The sequence below is a fragment of the Chiloscyllium punctatum genome, chromosome 2 (genome assembly GCF_047496795.1).
Source record: "Chiloscyllium punctatum isolate Juve2018m chromosome 2, sChiPun1.3, whole genome shotgun sequence".
Classification (NCBI taxonomy): domain Eukaryota; kingdom Metazoa; phylum Chordata; class Chondrichthyes; order Orectolobiformes; family Hemiscylliidae; genus Chiloscyllium; species Chiloscyllium punctatum.
Window position 1 is genome coordinate 59,682,780 of NC_092740.1, and position 19,371 is coordinate 59,702,150.

The 19,371-nt window shown below is 41.5% G+C and overlaps 1 protein-coding gene across 5 annotated transcripts in view; it reads right to left on the reverse strand.

Moving 5' to 3' along the window:
• Positions 1-2,427, reverse strand: part of arb2a (ARB2 cotranscriptional regulator A) — a 544,044-nt gene extending 541,617 nt beyond the window's left edge. For 3 of the 5 annotated variants that reach the window (XM_072582913.1, XM_072582925.1, XM_072582917.1), the window contains exons 1-2: positions 2,134-2,246; positions 823-964 (exon numbers count right to left, since the gene is read on the reverse strand). In XM_072582913.1, the coding sequence (XP_072439014.1) occupies positions 823-931 (109 nt within the window). In that variant the 5' untranslated portion in view covers positions 932-964; positions 2,134-2,246. Of the gene's footprint in view, positions 1-822; positions 965-1,734; positions 1,886-2,133 lie in introns of those variants that run through there. The other 2 variants (XM_072582914.1, XM_072582916.1) reach the window with 2 other exon arrangements.
• Between the last annotated feature and the right edge of the window lie 16,944 nt (positions 2,428-19,371).

Genomic DNA, 19,371 nt, shown 5'->3' on the forward strand with positions numbered 1-19,371 from the left:
TGCTGCTAGATTTGTTTGGTTTTCTGGCAATTTTTTTTTTGTTTCTGATTTTCAGTATCTGCATTCATGTTTATTGATTGATTGACTTTTTTTCAATAAAAGATCTCTTTCACTTGTGATTGGCTCCAATTATTTACAATGAAAATAGGCAACTATACGGTGGTTCAGTGGATAGCACTGCTGCCTCATAGCATCAGGGACCCAGGTTCAATTTCAGCTTCAAGTGACTATCTGTGTGGAGTTTGCACATTCTTCCTGTTTTCTGGGTGCTCCGGTTTCTTCCCACATTCCAAAGATGTGCAGGTTGGGTGGACTGGCAATGCTAAACTGCCTGTAGTGTACAGGGATAGGTGGGTTAGTCATGGGAAATGTAAGATTACAGGAATATTGTCAGGAGAGTGGAGTCTGGGTGGGATGCACATTTTAAGAGTCAGTGTTGACTTGTTGGGCCAAATGGCCTGTTTCCACACTGTAGGGATTCTATGATTTTACTTGTAGAAAGATTATAACATTAAGAAGAACTGAAATGTCTGTTAAAGAGGCTGAAAAGAGAGATGCATGTTGACATCATCTCATCTGTACATAATAATTTAAGGAACATGGCTGACTTGCGAGATCCCGAGCTATACACACAATTAGCAATATCACCTCTCTTTAAAAATTGAAATTTCATGTGATCTATGCAAAAGTGAAACAAAGAAAGGAATATAATTGCATCAGATTTGAGAGCTCAAGATCCCTCACTGTAATTCCTGTAGATAGTTTACAATATTAGTTTCATTAGTTTTAATGCAATAGACAAAATCTGTTCATATTGCAAACCTTTTAATGCTGTTGAAGCTTTGTCCTTTTCCTCTGGTCCTCCAAGTTGGTTTTGTGCCATAGCAATCCACACGGTTGAAAGAATAGAAACCACCAGATAAATACACATCCAATTAGTTTCACGTGATCAATTTACTTGGAACTAAAACGATACAAAACAGAAATAAACATTAGCTATCAGTCAGTCAGTCAGTCAATCAGTAAACATGAATGCCATGAAACTGAACGTTTAGAAAACTGTTGCTTTCTTTGACATTAAACAGAGCTAGTAATAGCATGCAAAGTTATCCCGTATATTAGAAATAAAATTCACAATTGGTAAATTTGATTATTTAAAAATTGAATGAAGAAATTTTGAGAGATTGATATGGTCAACACTAACCAAATAAAAATGTAAGACGTTCATAAATTTAAAAATGAACATTTTGGAAAACACAAAAGTAACTTTTACTTGAAATTTTATTTGAATTACAGATTTTGAATGATACAATATCAAAATCAAAAATCAAGTCAAAAGGAATAAATTTAAGCATTTATTTCTGTTTTTCTACTTCTAAAAAATTCTCAGCTTTTTTAAAAAAGGTTACGTTCATTCCCTTAGCATAAGTTACATATGGCACTGTGAACCCAATTTCAAAATAATAATTTTGTACAAAGCTTTTGTTTCAAACTTCACAAAACCAATTTGCATCAATCCTTACTTGCACCGACCCAGTTATCTACTAACCAAAAACTTTTATTTACTTTTCTTCCCCGAACACTTCATTTTAATCTGAAAAATGGAAACGCTTCACGTTTTATTTTTCCACAATTTAAAATTTAAGGACTGTTAACTCTCACGGTCATATTCTTGGCTATGCCGTAAATATTAACAGAATCATTAAGGAATGCAAATTAACTGGATATGCTCACTAGCGTGCTCCGTATGGCAGGAAACGAGGCAAGGGTTTCTCACTTTAGTACGAGGCCTGTTTACTTGCTTTGGTGAGAACGGGGGTGTACTATAAATTGGAGTCTGTGTTTGCAGTGACACACTGTGCTGGATCTCAGACCTGAGGCCTATGGGTTGCCATGTGTCAGTTGACCCAATCATCCTGATGAACGGGGCGGGAGTTCAGTTTCTTCGCACCATCTATCTTGTCATTTTCTCTCTATCTCTATCTCTATCTCTATCTCTATCTCTCTCACACTCACACACATACACATACACATACACATATAAATACATACACACGCGCGTTCGCTTAACCGCAGCCCCGTGTATTAGAAAATATCCAACGCTATAAGAGAAATAGTTCTCCTCCGACTTACACAAGGAGCTGGTCCTGACCACCCAAAAACAAATAACTAAAAACCCCACACCCCCCAATTCCGAGCGTTCAACACCACAACACGAAACTAACCAGAGCGGAAGCGGAACTGGGAGGTCGCCATAGCAACGACTTCGACAAGCGCGAGCTTAACGGTATCTGTGGACGGTTGGAGCTTGAAGTCTGTTTGAAAACCCGTCAGGAAGCATGAGGAGCGCACTTCTTTGCTGAATGCTGAACTCCGTTTGTATTCTTTTAGAAACACAGTTAAGATCATTTTTCTTGCTGAGAAATTCCCATCCTCTTTTGAGGTTCTGATGATGCGAGAGGAATCACCACGTGATCTCTGCCCACAGCCAGCACCCGTCACCGATAACATAAACACTTTACACTCAGTGTCCATATCTATCCCACTTATCTCCCCAATATTCTCAGATCTTTATTCAATTCTGGCGTATTCAGCTAAGAGCTTTAATCTGCGTTCTCATTGGCGTCTGCATACTGATGAGAATGATGGCTCACCTGGAGATTGCACAGCCAAGTGTTTCTGCTGTACAGAAGGACTCTTGTGAGTGCAGTGGTAGTGTCCTTTGAGCAAGGAGGCCCAGGTTTAATTGTCATCTACACCAGAGGAGCGTCGTAACAAGTCTAAACAGGTTGCTTTTAAAAACTTCAGAAGAGGCTGCTGAAAGAAACTGAAAAAAAGCAACATAGGGGGCCAAGTCCCAGTTGGATTGCATTCCCTAAAATTGAGACTTAACGTGAATAGACTTTTGAGTTAAAGTTGAATTTTGCTAGGAACCAATGTCAAAGCCAGAGCTAGATTCCAGAGGATAATTTTGCCTATACAAACCAGTGTAACAGTTTACATCTTGTAACATACATGCACGAATCAGTGCAATCCTCACTAAAATAACTTGTAAAACAAAATAAATTACTAAATGTAACAAATACTATATGAATTAAAAATTAGACAACACTTAGCAGTCCCTCCAAGACTGGATGACTACATCAATTCCAGCTGTGGGAGATAAGTAAATTAATGTTACTTCTGCAATTCTGCAATTCCATTTTACAAAGTAAAATGAACTCACACCCGTGTGTAATTGTTTTAGCCAAGAGCTGAGTCAACAAGAAGGGAAACGATGTGGAGGAAATATATAATTGTTTTTGTATTAGCTAAAATTGTATGTCAGAATGAAATGTGACTGCAAAACAATGGTAGACATTACGGGCAAGTAGATAAGATGTTGTGAGGGGATGAAGTTAAGCTAGATACGCCTATACAAACAGTAGGTATAAACATCTATAATTGTTTTTGTATTAGCTAAAATTGTATGTCAGAATGAAATGTGACTGCAAAACAATGGTAGACATTACGGGCAAGTAGATAAGATGTTGTGAGGGGATGAAGTTACGCTAGATACGCCTATACAAACAGTAGGTATAAACATCTGTTTCCCACTTTTACAGAGACAGAGGAACAAACCCCAATTAAAAGGGTCATAGGGATCAGAACAGCCTCGGGAAAGGCACAGATGGAGGGGGTAGATAATGATGAAGAAAGAATATGCCCAACAATGACCTATAGTGGGATGAGGTCAAACGGCCTTGTGAGGCCAGAAATAAGTATTTTGTCACAGACAAGGCCGGATAAGGCAAGAGATAAACAGGAGTAATGGCTGCCGGTCTTAGGGAAGTGGAGGATGTAAACAGGGGAGGAGCAATGTAAAACAAAAGAAACCAAATTATATAAATATTGTGTATGAATTGAATTTGGTGTGTATGTCCTCAGCCTTATAGACACTGGACATCACACCCACTTGCAAGTGTAAAATAAATGACACTACTGATTCAGATCTTGTCTCAGACTGAAATTATTGAAGTGAGTGAGCTTTGTTTCTCACACAGCTGATGGATTTGAGATGAGTCCAATGCATAATTTACAGAGGCTGCCACATGCAGTTTGTGCCTCTGTATGCTGGTGCCTTCACACATTAATCTTAGGTTCTAGTTGGTAGCCATGAATTGCTGAAGATATTTTTCTATCCTCAGAAATGCTTCAGGACATCTCTAAAGCTTTACAGCGGAGAAGGCTTTCATTGATTTAGGACATAATGTTGGGTGCTTTAGCTTAAAGGAAGGCCTTTCTGTTGGACCACCTTTCTTTTCACTACATTTTGAGGATGTTTACAAATACTGCTGATTTCAATTGAAAGTGAATGCAACAATGATGTAGAGTCATAGAATTCCTACAGCGTGGAAAGAGACCATTTGGTCCATTAAATCTGCAATGACCCTCAAACAAACATTTGCCATGGCTAATCCACCTAGCCTACACATCCCTAGACACTATGAATAATTTAGCATAGTCAGTCCAAATAACCTGCACATCTTTGGACTGTGGGAGAAAACCCACGAAGATGTGGGGAGAATGTGCAAGCTCCACACAGACAGTCTCCAAAGGTAGAATCAAACCCATGTTCCTGTTAGGCAGCAGTGCTAACCATTAAGCACCAGGCCACTCTAAAGAGTTTTTGAGTCCACTTGTCAGTCTTTTCCAGTGCTAGGTTGATGCCAGGTGGTCAATTCACTTTTGGTTCTTTGTTAAGACTTCATAGCAGTTGATACAATTCAAGCTTGCTGGGTCATTTGAGAGTTAACCATATTGCTGTGGGTCTGGAGTCACACATGTAGACCAGACCAAGTGAGGATGGCAAATTCCCTTTCTTGAAGGGCTTTACTGAACTGAATGAGTTTTTCCCAAAAAACAATTCAGTTATCAGTAGACTCTTAAATCCAATAAAAAGAAATGAAATTAAGTTCCACCATTGGCTGTGGTGGGATTCGAAACTGGGTCTTTAGAACATTAACCGAGTTTCTGGATTAATAGTGTAGTGATAATACCACTAGTCTATCAAAATTAAGCACATGAGCTGGTCAAGTAAATAGACTGAAGGACCAGGATCACCAACAGTCTTGAAAAATGTATCCAAGTGTAATATGACATTTGAACACGGTCTAAAGATGTTGAAAAAAGAACTCACGTAATTACAAAGAACTCCAAAGAAAATTTACAGCCCAGGAACAGGCCCTTCGGCCCTTCAAGCCTGAGCTGATCCAAATCTATTGTCTAAACCTGTCGCCCAATTCCTAAGTATCTGTATCCCTCTGCTCCCCACCAACTCATGCATCTGTCCAGATGCATCTTAAATGAATCTCCCGTGCCTGCCTCTATCACCTCTGTTGGCAATGTGTTCCAGACGCCCACCACCCTCTGTGTGAAGTAGTTGCCACGTGTATCCCCCTTAAACTTTCCACCTCTCACCTTGAAACTGTGATCTCTCGTTATTAAATCCTTCACCCTGGGAAAAAGCTTGTCTCTATCCACCCTGTCTAGACCCTTCATGATTTTGTAAACCTCAATCAGGTCTCCCTTCAATCTCCTTTTTTCTACTGAAAACAAACCTAACCTACTCAACCTCTCTTCATAGCTAGCACTTTCCATACTAGGCAACATCCTCGTAAAACTTCTCTGCACCCTCTCCAAAGCATCCACATTCTTTTGGTAATGTGGCGACCAGAACTGTACACAGTGTTCTAAATGCGGCCGAACCAATGTCTTGTATAATTTTAACATGACTTGCCAGTTCTTATAGTCAATACCCCGTCCAATGAAGGCAAGCATACTATATGCCTTCTTGACCACTCTATCCACCTGTGCAGCAACCTTCAGGGTACAATGGACCTGCACTCCCAGATCTCTCTACCCATCAACTTTTCCCAAGGCTTTTGTGTTCATTGTATAATTCGCTCTAGAATTAGTCTTGTCTAAATGCATCACCTCCCATTTGTCTGGATTGAAATCCATCTGCCACTTTTCCGCCCAACTCTCCAGTCTATCTATATCTTCCTGTATTCTTTGACAGTCCCTTATGCTTTCTGCTACTCCACCAATCTTCGTGTCATCTGCAAACTTGCTGATCATACCAACAGTGCCCTCTTCCAGATCATTTATGTATTTGACAAACAACAGTGGCCCCAACACTGACCCCTGTGGAACACCACTGGTCAGCATTCTCCATTTCGAGAAACTCCCTTCAACTACTACTCTCTGTCTCCTGTTGCTCGACCGGTTCTTTATCCACCGAACTAGAACACCCTGCACACCATATCACTTCACTTTCTCCATTAATCTACCATGGGGAACCTTATCAAATGCTTTACTAAAGTCCATCTATAGTACATCAACAGCCCTTCCTTCATCTATCAACTTGGTCACTTCCTCAAAGAACACTATTAAGTTGATAAGGCACAATCTCCCCCGCACAAAACCATGTTGCCTATCACTGTTAAGCCCATTCTTTTCTAAATGCAAATAGATCCTATCCCTCAGTACCCTCTCCAGCAACTTTCCCACCACCGAGGTCAGGCTCACTGGTCTGTAGTTACGTGGAATATCCCTACTACCCTTCTTGTACAGGGGGTCAACATGAGCAACCTTCCAGTCCTCTGGCACCTCACCTGTATTTAAGGATGCCACAAATATATCTGTCAGGGCCCCAGCTATTTCCTCTCTCGCCTCCCTCAGCAACCTGGGATAGATCCCAAGCGGTCCTAGGGATTTGTCCACCTTAGTAACCTCTAGCCTACCCAATAAATCTTCCCTACTTACATCAACGTGATCCAGAGTAAGCAAACTTCTATCTTTAATCTCAAGATTCATCATGTTCCTCTCCTCAGTGAACACTGATGCAAAGTAATCATTCAGAATCTCACCCATTCTCTCAGATTTGACACACAGCCTTCCTTCATTATCCTTTAGTGGACCAATCCTTTCCGAGTTACCTGCTTGATCCTTATATAAGAATAAAATGCTTTGGAATTCTCCTTCATTCTATTCTCTAAAGCTATTTCATGACCCCTTTTAGCCTCTTGATTTCTCGTTAAAACTTGTACTAAGTTTTAAACTAATGTGGCAGGGGACTGGGAACCAGAAGAGACTGGAGACTATAAGAATCATGAAGATAATATTAATAAAGGGAAGGGTAAGCAGAGAGCAGATGAGCGCAAAAGAACTAGTGGCCTGAAATGCATCTACTTTAATGCAAGGAGTATAGTGTGTAAGGCAGATGAACTTAGGGTTTGGATTTCTTCCGAAATTTCTCAAAGGCCCGTTCTGTTCTTAGGTGCCTAGACCTTATGTAGACTTCCCTTTTCCTCTTGGCTAGTCGTACAATTTCTCCTGTCATCCACGGTTCACGAATCTTGCCCTTCCTATCCTTTGCCTTCAACGGGACATGCCTATCCTGCACTATCTTTAACCTATCTTTGAAAGTCTCCCACATATCAAATGTGACTTCCCTTCAAATAGCTGTGTCCAATCCACATTTTTGAGCTTCTGCCTAATTTTCATATAATTGGACTTGGCCCAGTTTAGTACACTTTCCTTAGGACCACTGTCATCTTTATCTACGAGTATTCTAAAACGTACAGAGTTGTGGTCACTGTTCCCAAAGAAATCCCCCACTGCAACTTCTACCACCTGTTCCCCAGTACCAGGTCCAATATGGCCCCTTCCCTCATTGGACTATTGACATACTGCTCTTACAAATTCTACCCCATCCAGACCTCTTACGCTAAGTGTATCCTAGTCAATGTTGGGAAAATTAAAATCTCCCATCACCACTACCCTATTGCCTCTACATCTTTCCATATTGGTTCTTCTACCTCACACTCACTGTTGGGAGGCCTGTAATACAGCCCCAACAATGTAATTGCACCTTTCTTATTTCTCAGCTCCACCCATAATGCCTTACTACCCAAGACATCCATTGTGTCCTCCTTTAGCACAGCCATGATATCATCCCTGACCAGCAATGCAACTCCAACTCCCCCCCCTTTTACTTCCCACTCTGTCCTGCCTGAAGCGTCTATATCCTGGAACATTTAGTTGCCAATCATCATGCCCTTCCTTCAACCAAGTCTCTGTAATTGCAATAACATCATACTCCCAGGCACCAATCCAAGCACTAAGTTCATCTGCCTTACACACTATACTCCTTGCATTAAAGTAGATGCATTTCAGGCCACCAGTTCTTTTGCGCTCATCTGCTCTCTGCCTACCCTTCCCTTTATTAATACTATCTTCATGATTCTTACAGTCTCCAGTCTCTTCTGGTTCCCAGTCCCCTGCCACATTAGTTTAAAACCTCCCCAACAGCAGTAGCAAACACTCCTGCAACAACATTGGTTCTGGTCTGGTTCAGATGTAGACCGTCCATTTTGTAATAGTGCCCCCTTCCCAGAACCAGTCCCAATGTCCAACAAATCTGAACCCCTCCTCCAACACCACCCCTCAAGCCATGTGTTCATCCTGCCTATTTTATTCATTTCTATGCTGGCTAGCACGTGGCACTGGTAGTAATCCCGAGATCACTACCTTTGAAGTCCTCCTCTTTAACTTCTCTCCTAGCTCACTGAAGTCTTCTTTCAGGACCTCATCTCGTTTTCTTCTTATATCATCGGTGCCTATATGCACCAAGACAACTGGCTGTTCACCCTCCCCTTTTAGAATGCACTGAAGCCGATCGGTGACATCCCTGACCCGAACATCTGGGAGGCAACATACCATCCGGGAGTCACATTTCAGCCACAGAACTGCCTATCTACTCCCCTTACAATAGAATCCCCTAAGACTATGACTCTACAAGTCTTTTTCCCGCCCTTCTGAACAGCAGTGCCCGCCACAGTGCAATGATCTTGACAACTATTGCCCTCTCCCAGTGAGCCATCTCCCCCAACAGTATCCAAAACGGTATATCTGTTTTGGGGGGAGATGACCGCAGGGAACACCTGCACTGCCTTCAATAGACAATAGACAATAGGTGCAGGAGCAGGCCATTCTGCCCTTTGAGCCTGCACCACCATTCAATATGATCATGGCTGATCATCCTTAATCAGTATCCTGTTCCTGCCTTATCTCCATAACACTTGATTCCACTGTCCTTGAGAGCTCTATCCAACTCTTTCTTAAATGAATCCAGAGATTGGGCCTCTACTGCCCTCTGGAGCAGAGCATTCCACACAGCCACCACTCTCTGGGTGAAGAAGTTTCTCCTCATCTCTGTCCTAAATGGTCTACCCTGTATTTTTAAGCTGTGTCCTCTGGTTCGGCACTCACCCATCAGCGGAAACATGTTTCCTGCCTCCAGAGTGTCCAATCCTTTAATAATCTTATATGTCTCAATCAGATCCCCTCTCAGTCTTCTAAACTCAAGGTTATAGAAGCCCAGTCGCTCCAGTCTTTCAGCATAAGGTAGTCCCACCATTCCAGGAATTGACCTCGTGAACCTACGCTGCACTCCCTCAATAGCCAGAATGTCTTTCCTCAAATTTGGAGACCAGAACTGCACACAATACTCCAGGTGTGGTCTCACCAGGGCCCTGTACAGCTGCAGAAGAACCTCTTTGCTTCTATACTCAATTTCTCTTGTTATGAAGGCCAGCATGCTATTAGCCTTCTTCACTACCTGCTATACCTGCATGCTTACCTTCATTGACTGGTGTACAAGAACACCCAGATCTCTTTGTACTGCCCCTTTACCTAAATTGATTCCATTTAGGTAGTAATCTGCCTTCCTGTTCTTGCCACCAAAGTGGATAACCATATATTTATCCACATTAAACTGCATCTGCCATGCATCTGACCACTCACCTAACCTGTCCAGGTCACCCTGTAATCTCCTAACATCCCCCTCACATTTCACCCTGCCACCCAGCTTAGTATCATCAGCAAATTTGCTAATGTTATTACTAATACCATCTTCTATATCATTAATATATATTGTAGATTAGATTAGATTAGATTAGATTAGATTACTTACAGTGTGGAAACAGGCCCTTCGGCCCAACAAGTCCACATCGCCCCGCCGAAGCGCAACCCACCCATACCCCTACATTTACCCCTTACCTAACACTGCGGGCAATTTAGCATGGCCAATTCACCTGACCTGCACATCTTTGGACTGTGGGAGGAAACCGGAGCACCCGGAGGAAACCCACGCAGACACGGGGAGAACGTGCAAACTCCACACAGTTAGTCACCTGAGGCGGGAAATGAACCCGGATCTCTGGCGCTGTGAGGCAGCAGTGCTAACCAATGTGCCACCGTGCTGCCCACATTGTAAAAAGCTGCGGTCCCAGCACTGATCCCTGCGGTACCCCACTGGTCACCACCTGCCATTCCGAAATGGAGCCATTTATCACTACTCTTTGTTTCCTGTCAGCCAACCAACTTTCAATCCAAGTTAGTACTTTGCCCCCAATACTATGCGCCCTAATTGTGCTCACTAACCTCCTATGTGGGACTTTATCAAAAGCTTTCTGAAAGTCCTGGTACACTACATCTACTGGATCTCCCTCATCCATCTTCAGAGTTACATCTTCAAAAAATTCCAGAAGATTAGTCAAGCACGATTTCCCCTTCATAAATCCATGCTGACTCTGACCTATCCTGTTACTACTATCCAGATGTGTCGTAATTTCATCCTTTATAATAGACTCCAGCATCTTTCCCACCACTGAGGTCAGACTAACTGATCTATAATTTCCTGCTTTCTCTCTCCCACCTTTCTTAAAAAGTGGTACAATGTTAGCCACCCTCCAATCTGCAGGAACTGATCCCGAATCTATCGAACTCTGGAAAATAATCACCAACGCATCCATGATTTCTCGAGCCACCTCCTTCAGTACCCTGGGATGTAGACCATCAGGCCCCGGGGACTTATCAACCTTCAGACCTAACAGTCTCTCCAACACCAATTCCTGGCAAATATAAATTCCCTTAAGTTCAGGTCCTTCAGCCACTGTTGCCTCAGGGAGATTGCTTGTGTCTTCCCCAGTGAACACAGATCTGAGGTACCAATTCAAATCTTCTGCCATTTCTTTGTTCCCCGTAATATATTCCCTTGTTTCTGTCTTCAAGGGCCCAATTTTAGTCTTAACCATTTTTTGCCTTTCACATACCTAAAAAAGGTTTTACTATCCTCCTTTATATTTTTGGCCAGTTTACCTTCGTACCTCATTTTTTCTCTGTGTATTTCCTTCTTAGTAATCCTCTGTTGTTCTTTAAAAGCTTCCCAGTCCTCCGTTTTCCCACTTATCTTTGCTAGGTTATACCTTTTCTCTTTTAACTTTATATGTTTATTAACTTCCCTCATCAGCCACGGCTACCCATGCCTCCTCCTAGGATCTTTCTTCCTTTTTGGAATGAACTGATCCTGCATCTTCTGCATTATAGACAGAAATATCTGCCATTGTTCCTCCACTGTCATCCCTGCTAAGGTATTGCACCATTGAACTTTGGCCAGCTCCTCCCTCATAGCTCCATAGTTCCCTTTATTCAACAGAAATATCGCCACTTCCGATTGTACCCTCTCCCTCTCAAATTGCAAATTGAAGCTTATTGTATTATGGTCACTACTTCCCAATTGCTCCTTCACTTCGAGGTGCCTGATCAATTCTGGTTTGTTGCACAATACCAGATCCAGAATTGCCTTCTTCCTGGTAGCCTCCAGCACCAGCTGTTCTAAGAATCCATCTCGGAGACACTCCACAAACTCTCTTTAGAACATAGAACATAGAACAATACAGCGCAGTACAGGCCCTTCGGCCCTCGATGTTGCGCCGATCAAAGCCCACCTAACCTACACTAACCCACTATCCTCCATATACCTATCCAATGCCCGCTTAAATACCCAGAAAGAGGGAGAGTCCACTACTGCTACTGGCAGGGCATTCCATGATCTTACGACTCGCTGAGTGAAGAACCTACCCCTAACATCAGTCCTATATCTACCCCCCCTTAATTTAAAGCTATGCCCCCTTGTAATAGCTGACTCCATACGCGGAAAAAGGTTCTCACTGTCAACCCTATCTAACCCCCTAATCATCTTGTACACCTCTATCAAATCACCCCTAAACCTTCTTTTCTCCAAAGAAAACAACCCCAAGTGCCTCAGCCTTTCCTCATAGGATCTTCCTACCATACCAGGCAACATCCTGGTAAACTTCCTCTGCACCCGTTCCAGTGCCTCCACATCCTTCCTATAGTATGGCGACCAAAACTGCACACAATATTCCAGAAGCGGCCGCACCAGAGTCTTATACAACTGCAGCATGACCTCAGGACTCCGGAACTCAATTCCTCTACCAATAAAAGCCAGTACGCCATATGCCTTCTTCACTGCACTATTTACCTGGGTGGCAACTTTCAGAGATCTGTGTACATGGACACCAAGATCCCTCTGCTCTTCCACACTACCAAGTAGTCTACCATTAGCCCAGTAATCCATCTTTTTATTACTCTTACCAAAGTGAATCACTTCACACTTAGCTACATTGAACTCCATTTGCCACCTTTCTGCCCAGCTCTGCAGCTTCTCTATATCCCGCTGTAACCTGCCATATCCTTCCTCACTGTCTACAACTCCTCCGACTTTCGTATCATCCGCAAACTTGCTCACCCAACCTTCTAACCCTTCCTCCAGGTCATTTATAAAAATGACAAACTGCAATGGTCCCAAAACAGATCCTTGCGGAACACCACTAGTGACGGCACTCCAAGATGAATCTTTGCCATCAACTACTACCCTCTGTCTTCTTCCAGAGAGCCAATTCCTAATCCAAACCTCCAACTCACCCTCAATGCCATATCTCTGTATTTTCTGCAGTAGCCTACCATGGGGGACCTTATCAAACGCCTTACTAAAATCCATATATACTACATCTACCGCTTTCCCCTCATCTACCTCCTTCGTCACCTTCTCAAAGAATTCAATAAGGTTTGTGAGGCACGACCTGCCCTTCACAAAACCATGCTGACTATCCTTGATCACATCATTCTTATCCAGATGTGCATAAATCCTATCCCTTATAATTCTCTCTAAGACTTTGCCCACAACAGAAGTGAGACTCACTGGCCTATAGTTACTAGGATTATCCCTACTCCCCTTCTTGAACAAGGGAACCACGTTTGCTAGCCTCCAGTCCTCTGGCACTACTCCTGTAGACAAAGAGGACACAAAAATCAAGGCCAATGGCTCTGCAATCTCCTCCCTTGCTTCCCAGAGAATCCTAGGATAAATGCAATCAGGCCCAGGGGACTTATCTATTTTCACCCTTGCCAGAATTTCCAACACCTCTTCTCTACATATCTCAAAGCCATCCATTCTACTTATTCGTGCCTCAGTATTCATATCGACAACAATGTCCTGATATTGAGGTCCAAAACCAATCTGATTTGTCCAGTCTACCTGCATGTTGAAATCCCCCATAAGAACGACAGGCCAATTTCAGATCCTGATTCAACTTACATCTGACATCCAGACTACTGTTTGGGGGCCTGTAAATAACTCCCAAGAGGGTCTTTTTACCCTTAGAATTTCTCAGCTCTATCCATACTGACTCTACATCCCCTGATTCTAGTTCCCCCCATGCAAGGGACTGAATATCATCCCTTACCAACATGGCCACCCCACCTCCTCTGCCCATCAGTCTGTCCTTACGATAGCATGTGTAGCCTTGAATATTCATTTCCCAGGCCCTGTCCACTTGAAGCCACGTCTCAGTTATCCCCACAATATCATATCTGCCAATTTCCAAAAGAGCCTCAAGCTCATCCATCTTATTTCTAATGCTTCGTGCATTCATATATGGTATTTTTAATTTGTTACTGCCCTCACCCTTCCCATCAACTCCTATTTCACTCAACCTTACTGCATGATCCCTTTCTGCCTCATTGATACAGTTGTCTTTCTTGACTTCCCTTGTTCAAACTTTCCCTTCAATTTCCTTCTTAAACATCCAGTTTGTCCCCTCCCCACCGCTACTTAGTTTAAACGTAGCTGTGTTGCAGTAGCAAACCTGCCTGCCAGAATGCTGGTCCCTAACCTATTAAGGTGCAAACTGTCTCTCTTGTATAATTTATGCTTACCACAAAACATACCCCAGTGAACCAAGAATTTAAATCCTTTCTTCCTGCACCAGTTCCCCAGCCACATGTTCAAGTCCATTATCTCCCTGTTTCTGGCCTCACCAGCCTGAGGAACTGGAAGCAAACCGGAGATAACCACCCTGGACGTCCTGCTTTTCAGCCTTGTTCCTAGTTCTCCGAAGTCCCGCTGTAGTATGTTCCTCCTCTTCTTCCAGACATCATTTGTGCCGACATGTACTACCACCTCTGGCTCTTCACCTTCGTCCTTGAGGATTTCCTGCACTCTGTCTGTGATGTCTTTAACCCTGGCACCAGGAAGGCAACACACCATCCTTAAGTCCCGCCTGCTGCCACAAAAACCCCGGTCAGTTCCTCTCATCATGGAGTCCCCTATTACGATAGCTCTGTGCGATGTCTGACTCTTCCGCTCTGCCTCCAAGCCAACTTTTGATTGACAGACCTAGCGAGGAGGATAACAGGAACCCATTGGATGTGGTGTACCGTTAGCTTCATTTCTTAAAAGCATACTAGTCAATCTCCTTTTCACACTTGCAGTGGACTACTTTTTTTTAAAGTTCTAACCTCGCACCTTCATTTTCCTCCGTTCCTGGTCTTTTACTGTCCATGTTATTATTCTTCTATTGTTCTTGTCCTATTTAAATGTAGGATTATGGTTCTCCTTCACAATTTTAAGAATCTATTTGGGGTCATGTTGATAATCAATCAAAAAGTTCTGATTCTTTATATTAGCCAATGCACAAACTCTTTTACATTTTTATGTTCTTTTTCTCAATCAGCTTCAATATCTTTTTATTCTCCTCTTGCGTCAGCAACAGCAACAGCTTTAGCTTTCTGATGTGTTAATTTTGTTTTCAAAAACTCAAAGTCATCCTTGTAGTCCTGTAATATCAGCACGAGTTACAGGCCAGTCATTTTGTTTGAAAGCTGTGACCCTCATTGTTTCCCCATCAGCCTGGAGTTCTCCTGTTTTATTCTGCTTTGATGCCCATGGCTTAGATTCTAAAAACAAGTTTAATTCGGAGAGTCCAATTTCTTTAAAACTTTTTTAAACTCTTTGTTGTCAATCTCAGGCTTCAACGTGCTTGCAGTTGGTAGATTGTGGATTTCAATAGCAAACCTGTATATAGAGCTGATCTCAGTCATGGTGATCATAAGAACTATCACTGACTGTCATAAAAACTCATCTGATTCACTCGTCCTGAGTTTAAGGAAGGAAATCCACGATCTTTACTTCGTCTGATCTATGTGTGACTCTAGAGCCACAGCAATGATGTTGACTTTTAACTGCCCCCTGAAATGGCCCAACAAGCCACTCATTTCAAGAGCAATTAGGGATAAGTAACAGAAAATGTCCTTGCCAGCAATTCCCACACTCCAATAAAAAGAGAAAATCAATTTGAGTGTTAAACTCTTTGGACATTTCTGGAGTCAAACCATTGTTCTTACTGTAGATTCAGAGATAGACATGTGTTTTTCCAAGCTCATTGATCTTGCTGATACAATTTTAACAACTTCAATGGATTTTGTGGAAATGCCTGGAGGCAGCAGATGGCCTCTGGCTAGGTTGTTTCTTAGGAGAAGGTCAAAATAATTAATAATCAATTTAGAAATTATTCCCACAATAATAGAACTAATGACTATACCACAGTTTACAAGTAAACAATTTCTACAAATGTCCTGTATTAATATACACATATTTAACAAACTAGAAGTTAGCAATGTTGACATTGCTTTGAAGAAAAAAATCTTCCTGGTTTTATCTTCACGTTAGTGCACACGTTGGAATAAAAGTATCATAGTCAACACTTTCTATCTGTTGAGAATGCTGTTCAAAGAATCGTACTTGATCATGCGCAGATCCAGCTGATACTACCATTGTACATCTGAACTGATCAAATACAGGAAACCAGCATTCTTGCAGCATCTGTTTCTGTCTGGGCAGAAGGGGTCTTTGCATAATTCAAACATTATGACCCTGTTCCAGAACAAGGATGACCACAGGAATTGCAACAAGAATCAAGGCATCTCACTGGTGAACACTGTGGGAAAGTGTTTGCTCATAACGCCCTGGTTAGACTGCAGATCTCAACAAGGCATTCAACCATGTGAGGCAGCGTCTATTTATTCAGGCTGCTGTAAAAAAATGGCTGTCCACTGAAGCTGTTTAATATGATTGCCTCTTTCCATGGCTGAGTAACAAGGACACCTGCAAGTGTGATATGAATATTGTGGACATTGACACTGACAATTCGGAGACAATCACTGATGGACTTGCCTTCTCAAGGCTGACTGTTTTGAAGGGCATTGAAAGAATCAAGCAAAAACAAACAATCAGTGGGCTGATAAGATGGCCTAGCGAAAACAAGTGGCCAGTGAATCAGTCACCTTCTCAATCCTTCCTAACAAGAGGCAGCCATGTAAAACTGGGTTTTCTAAGCTACAAGGGACATCTCTTAAAATAGTGGTAATGATCAATACACAAACTATTCTCTTACAAGACAAAAGACTGCTATCCAGGATCTTACTGATACAGCTTTATCTTTTAACAACTTTAACGGATTTTGTGGAAATATCCGAATGCAACCATCGTCTTCTGCTAGAATTTTTAAAGGAATTATTTTGTGGGATGTGAATTTTATTGTCAATCAATTCATTTTTGCTGTTCTTTAATTGACCTTGTGAGCAACTTGTAGACAAGGATAGGAGACTTCCTTCCCTAAGGAGAAAGTGAACCAGATGAGTTTTTACAACAATCAATGGAAATTTCATGGTCACAATCATTGAGATTAGCTGTCAATACCAAATTTTTTAAAATAATTTTAAATGGAATCAGCTGCATTGAGAGGATTTCAACACCTATCCTAGACAATTAGCTTGGACTTCCCGGTTACTACTCTAATGACATAATTCATCATCTCGCCCTAAATTATATTTTCTGACCTGGAATCAAGCCTAGGTCATGACAGTGAACATGCTAAATCCAAAATCACTAGACCATCAGGGAACCATAGAGTACGTAAATATTATTACAGTCAGTTTTGATGTAACGCGATAGTTCCATTCTTGTGCAATCTCATATTATAAGAAAATTGTGCAATAGCTGCACTATTTAAACTAATGGGGCTGGAATTGCATTATAGTCAATACAGGTAAGGAAAGTTCGTGTTCTGCAAATTACAGTTTAAATATTTAAATCACATTAAAGCTAATTCACGTTATAGTAGAACCAATGATACTAGGCAATTTAAACACTATTCTCACAATATAGGACCTCAGACTAAAATTTTAATTCATTTCACACAGTGGAAACAGTAATCCATTTCTGGAGTTCTCTGTATTGATACACTTTTAATTAGCAAACTTGATAGAGATCAATTTAAATCTTTTACTATATTCAGAGATTGAGCCAACCCTTTGTTGGTAATCTTCATCAGACAAAAAAATAGTCTAAACTCCCCCTCATTTATAAAACTGCTCTCATCTTTTATATTCCATCTACATTCACAGTAAATACATCACACAGGATTGATTTGTCACATGTTCAACTCACTGATGTAGCAAAAAAAATTATATACCAGGTACACTTATAAACAACAACAGTTTAACTTTTATTTCAAAAGATCTGTTTTTATATGCCTTATCTTATGGCAAAAAGAAACATGTTCGTCCCTTGAGTCACACTTATCATCCTGGCCACCTTCTTTCCTTTTCTGAGAAGTATCTGTCTTTTCATTTCTGACGTTCCCCTCCTGTATTTAGAGTCAACTTCAATATCACTTTCTCATCTCTTTGGTCTCTGTGTGTGCTTGCAAACAAAGGTCTGCTGCCAACACTGTTTGTGGGATAACTTGTAACCACCATTCATATAAACAGCTTTTCAGTTTACAATCTTCTGGGTCGGACTTTATTCCGAAAGTAGCAATATACCTAAATTCTTCCATTAACATGATGTCTCTAAAGTTCTCAATTTATTTTCAAACTTCATGGCACAATGCCACCTGTCAAATATATATTATTTTTCTTGAGCAAATTCCACATAAGTTTGATTTTGTCTTTTCCTCACAATTGTAAGCATTTGTCTGTAAGTTGCTACAAATAACTTGAATGGATTAAGTTAAAAAATAAACAACACCAGACTATAGCCCAACAGGTTTATTTGGATCATAACCTGGTGTTGTGTGATTTTTAACTTTGTCCATCTCAGTCCAATACTGGCTTCTCTACATCTTGAATGGATTAAGTAGCCTTAACTGTACCACAATGTGTAACTTGTTCATTTAGTGGGCGGCACGGTGGCACAGTGGTTAGCACTGCTGCCTCATAGTGCCAGAGACCTCAAGTGACTGACTGTGTGGAGTTTGCACATTCTCCCTGTGTCTGCGTGGGTTTCCTCTAGGTGCTCTGGTTTGCTCCCACAATCCAAAGGTTGCAGGTTAGGTGAATTGGCCATGCTAAATTGCCCGTAGTGTTAGGTGAAGGGGTAAATGTAAGGGAATGGGTCTAGGTGGGTTGCGCTTCAGCAGGTCGGTGTGGACTTGTTGGGCCGAAGAGTCTGTTTCCACAGTGTAAATAATCTAATCTAATAAACATTGTTTTTCTTCATCAACGCATTTTGTAATGACATTGTCCGTACTTTTTTTTATTGGAACTTAACAGAAATTTCCTGAAATGAGAGAAAAACCCTTCTTCACTTATTTTAGACACTCAATGAGTATTCCTTGTCAAATCAAAACCAAGATTTAAATCTGACTCATCTCATTAAAGACTCTCATTAAAGAATAATTTTAAATGGAATTGGCTGCATTGATGGGATTCAAACGCTTATTCTGACTATCAGCCTGGACTTCCTAGTTACTAATCTGATGACATAATTCATCATCTCCCCCAAAATTGTATTTCTCTGACCCAGAGTCAAGCCACTGTCATGCTAGTGAACGTGCTGAATCCAAAATCACTAGACCATCAGGGAACCATAGAGGAGGTAAATATCACTTCTTGTTCTTGTCCAGAATTGGAAAACTGAATCAATTTTATTTTCAATTTCTACCTATCTCACACCTTCACCTGGATTGCCTCTGATACATTTTAGCCCTTCTTTGATTTCTTTGTTTCTATTTCTGGGGATAGGGTATCTACAAATATTCATTATAAACCCACCAATTCTCACAGCTATTGACTACACTTGCTTCCTGTTAGGACGCCATTCCATTTTTTAGTTTCTCC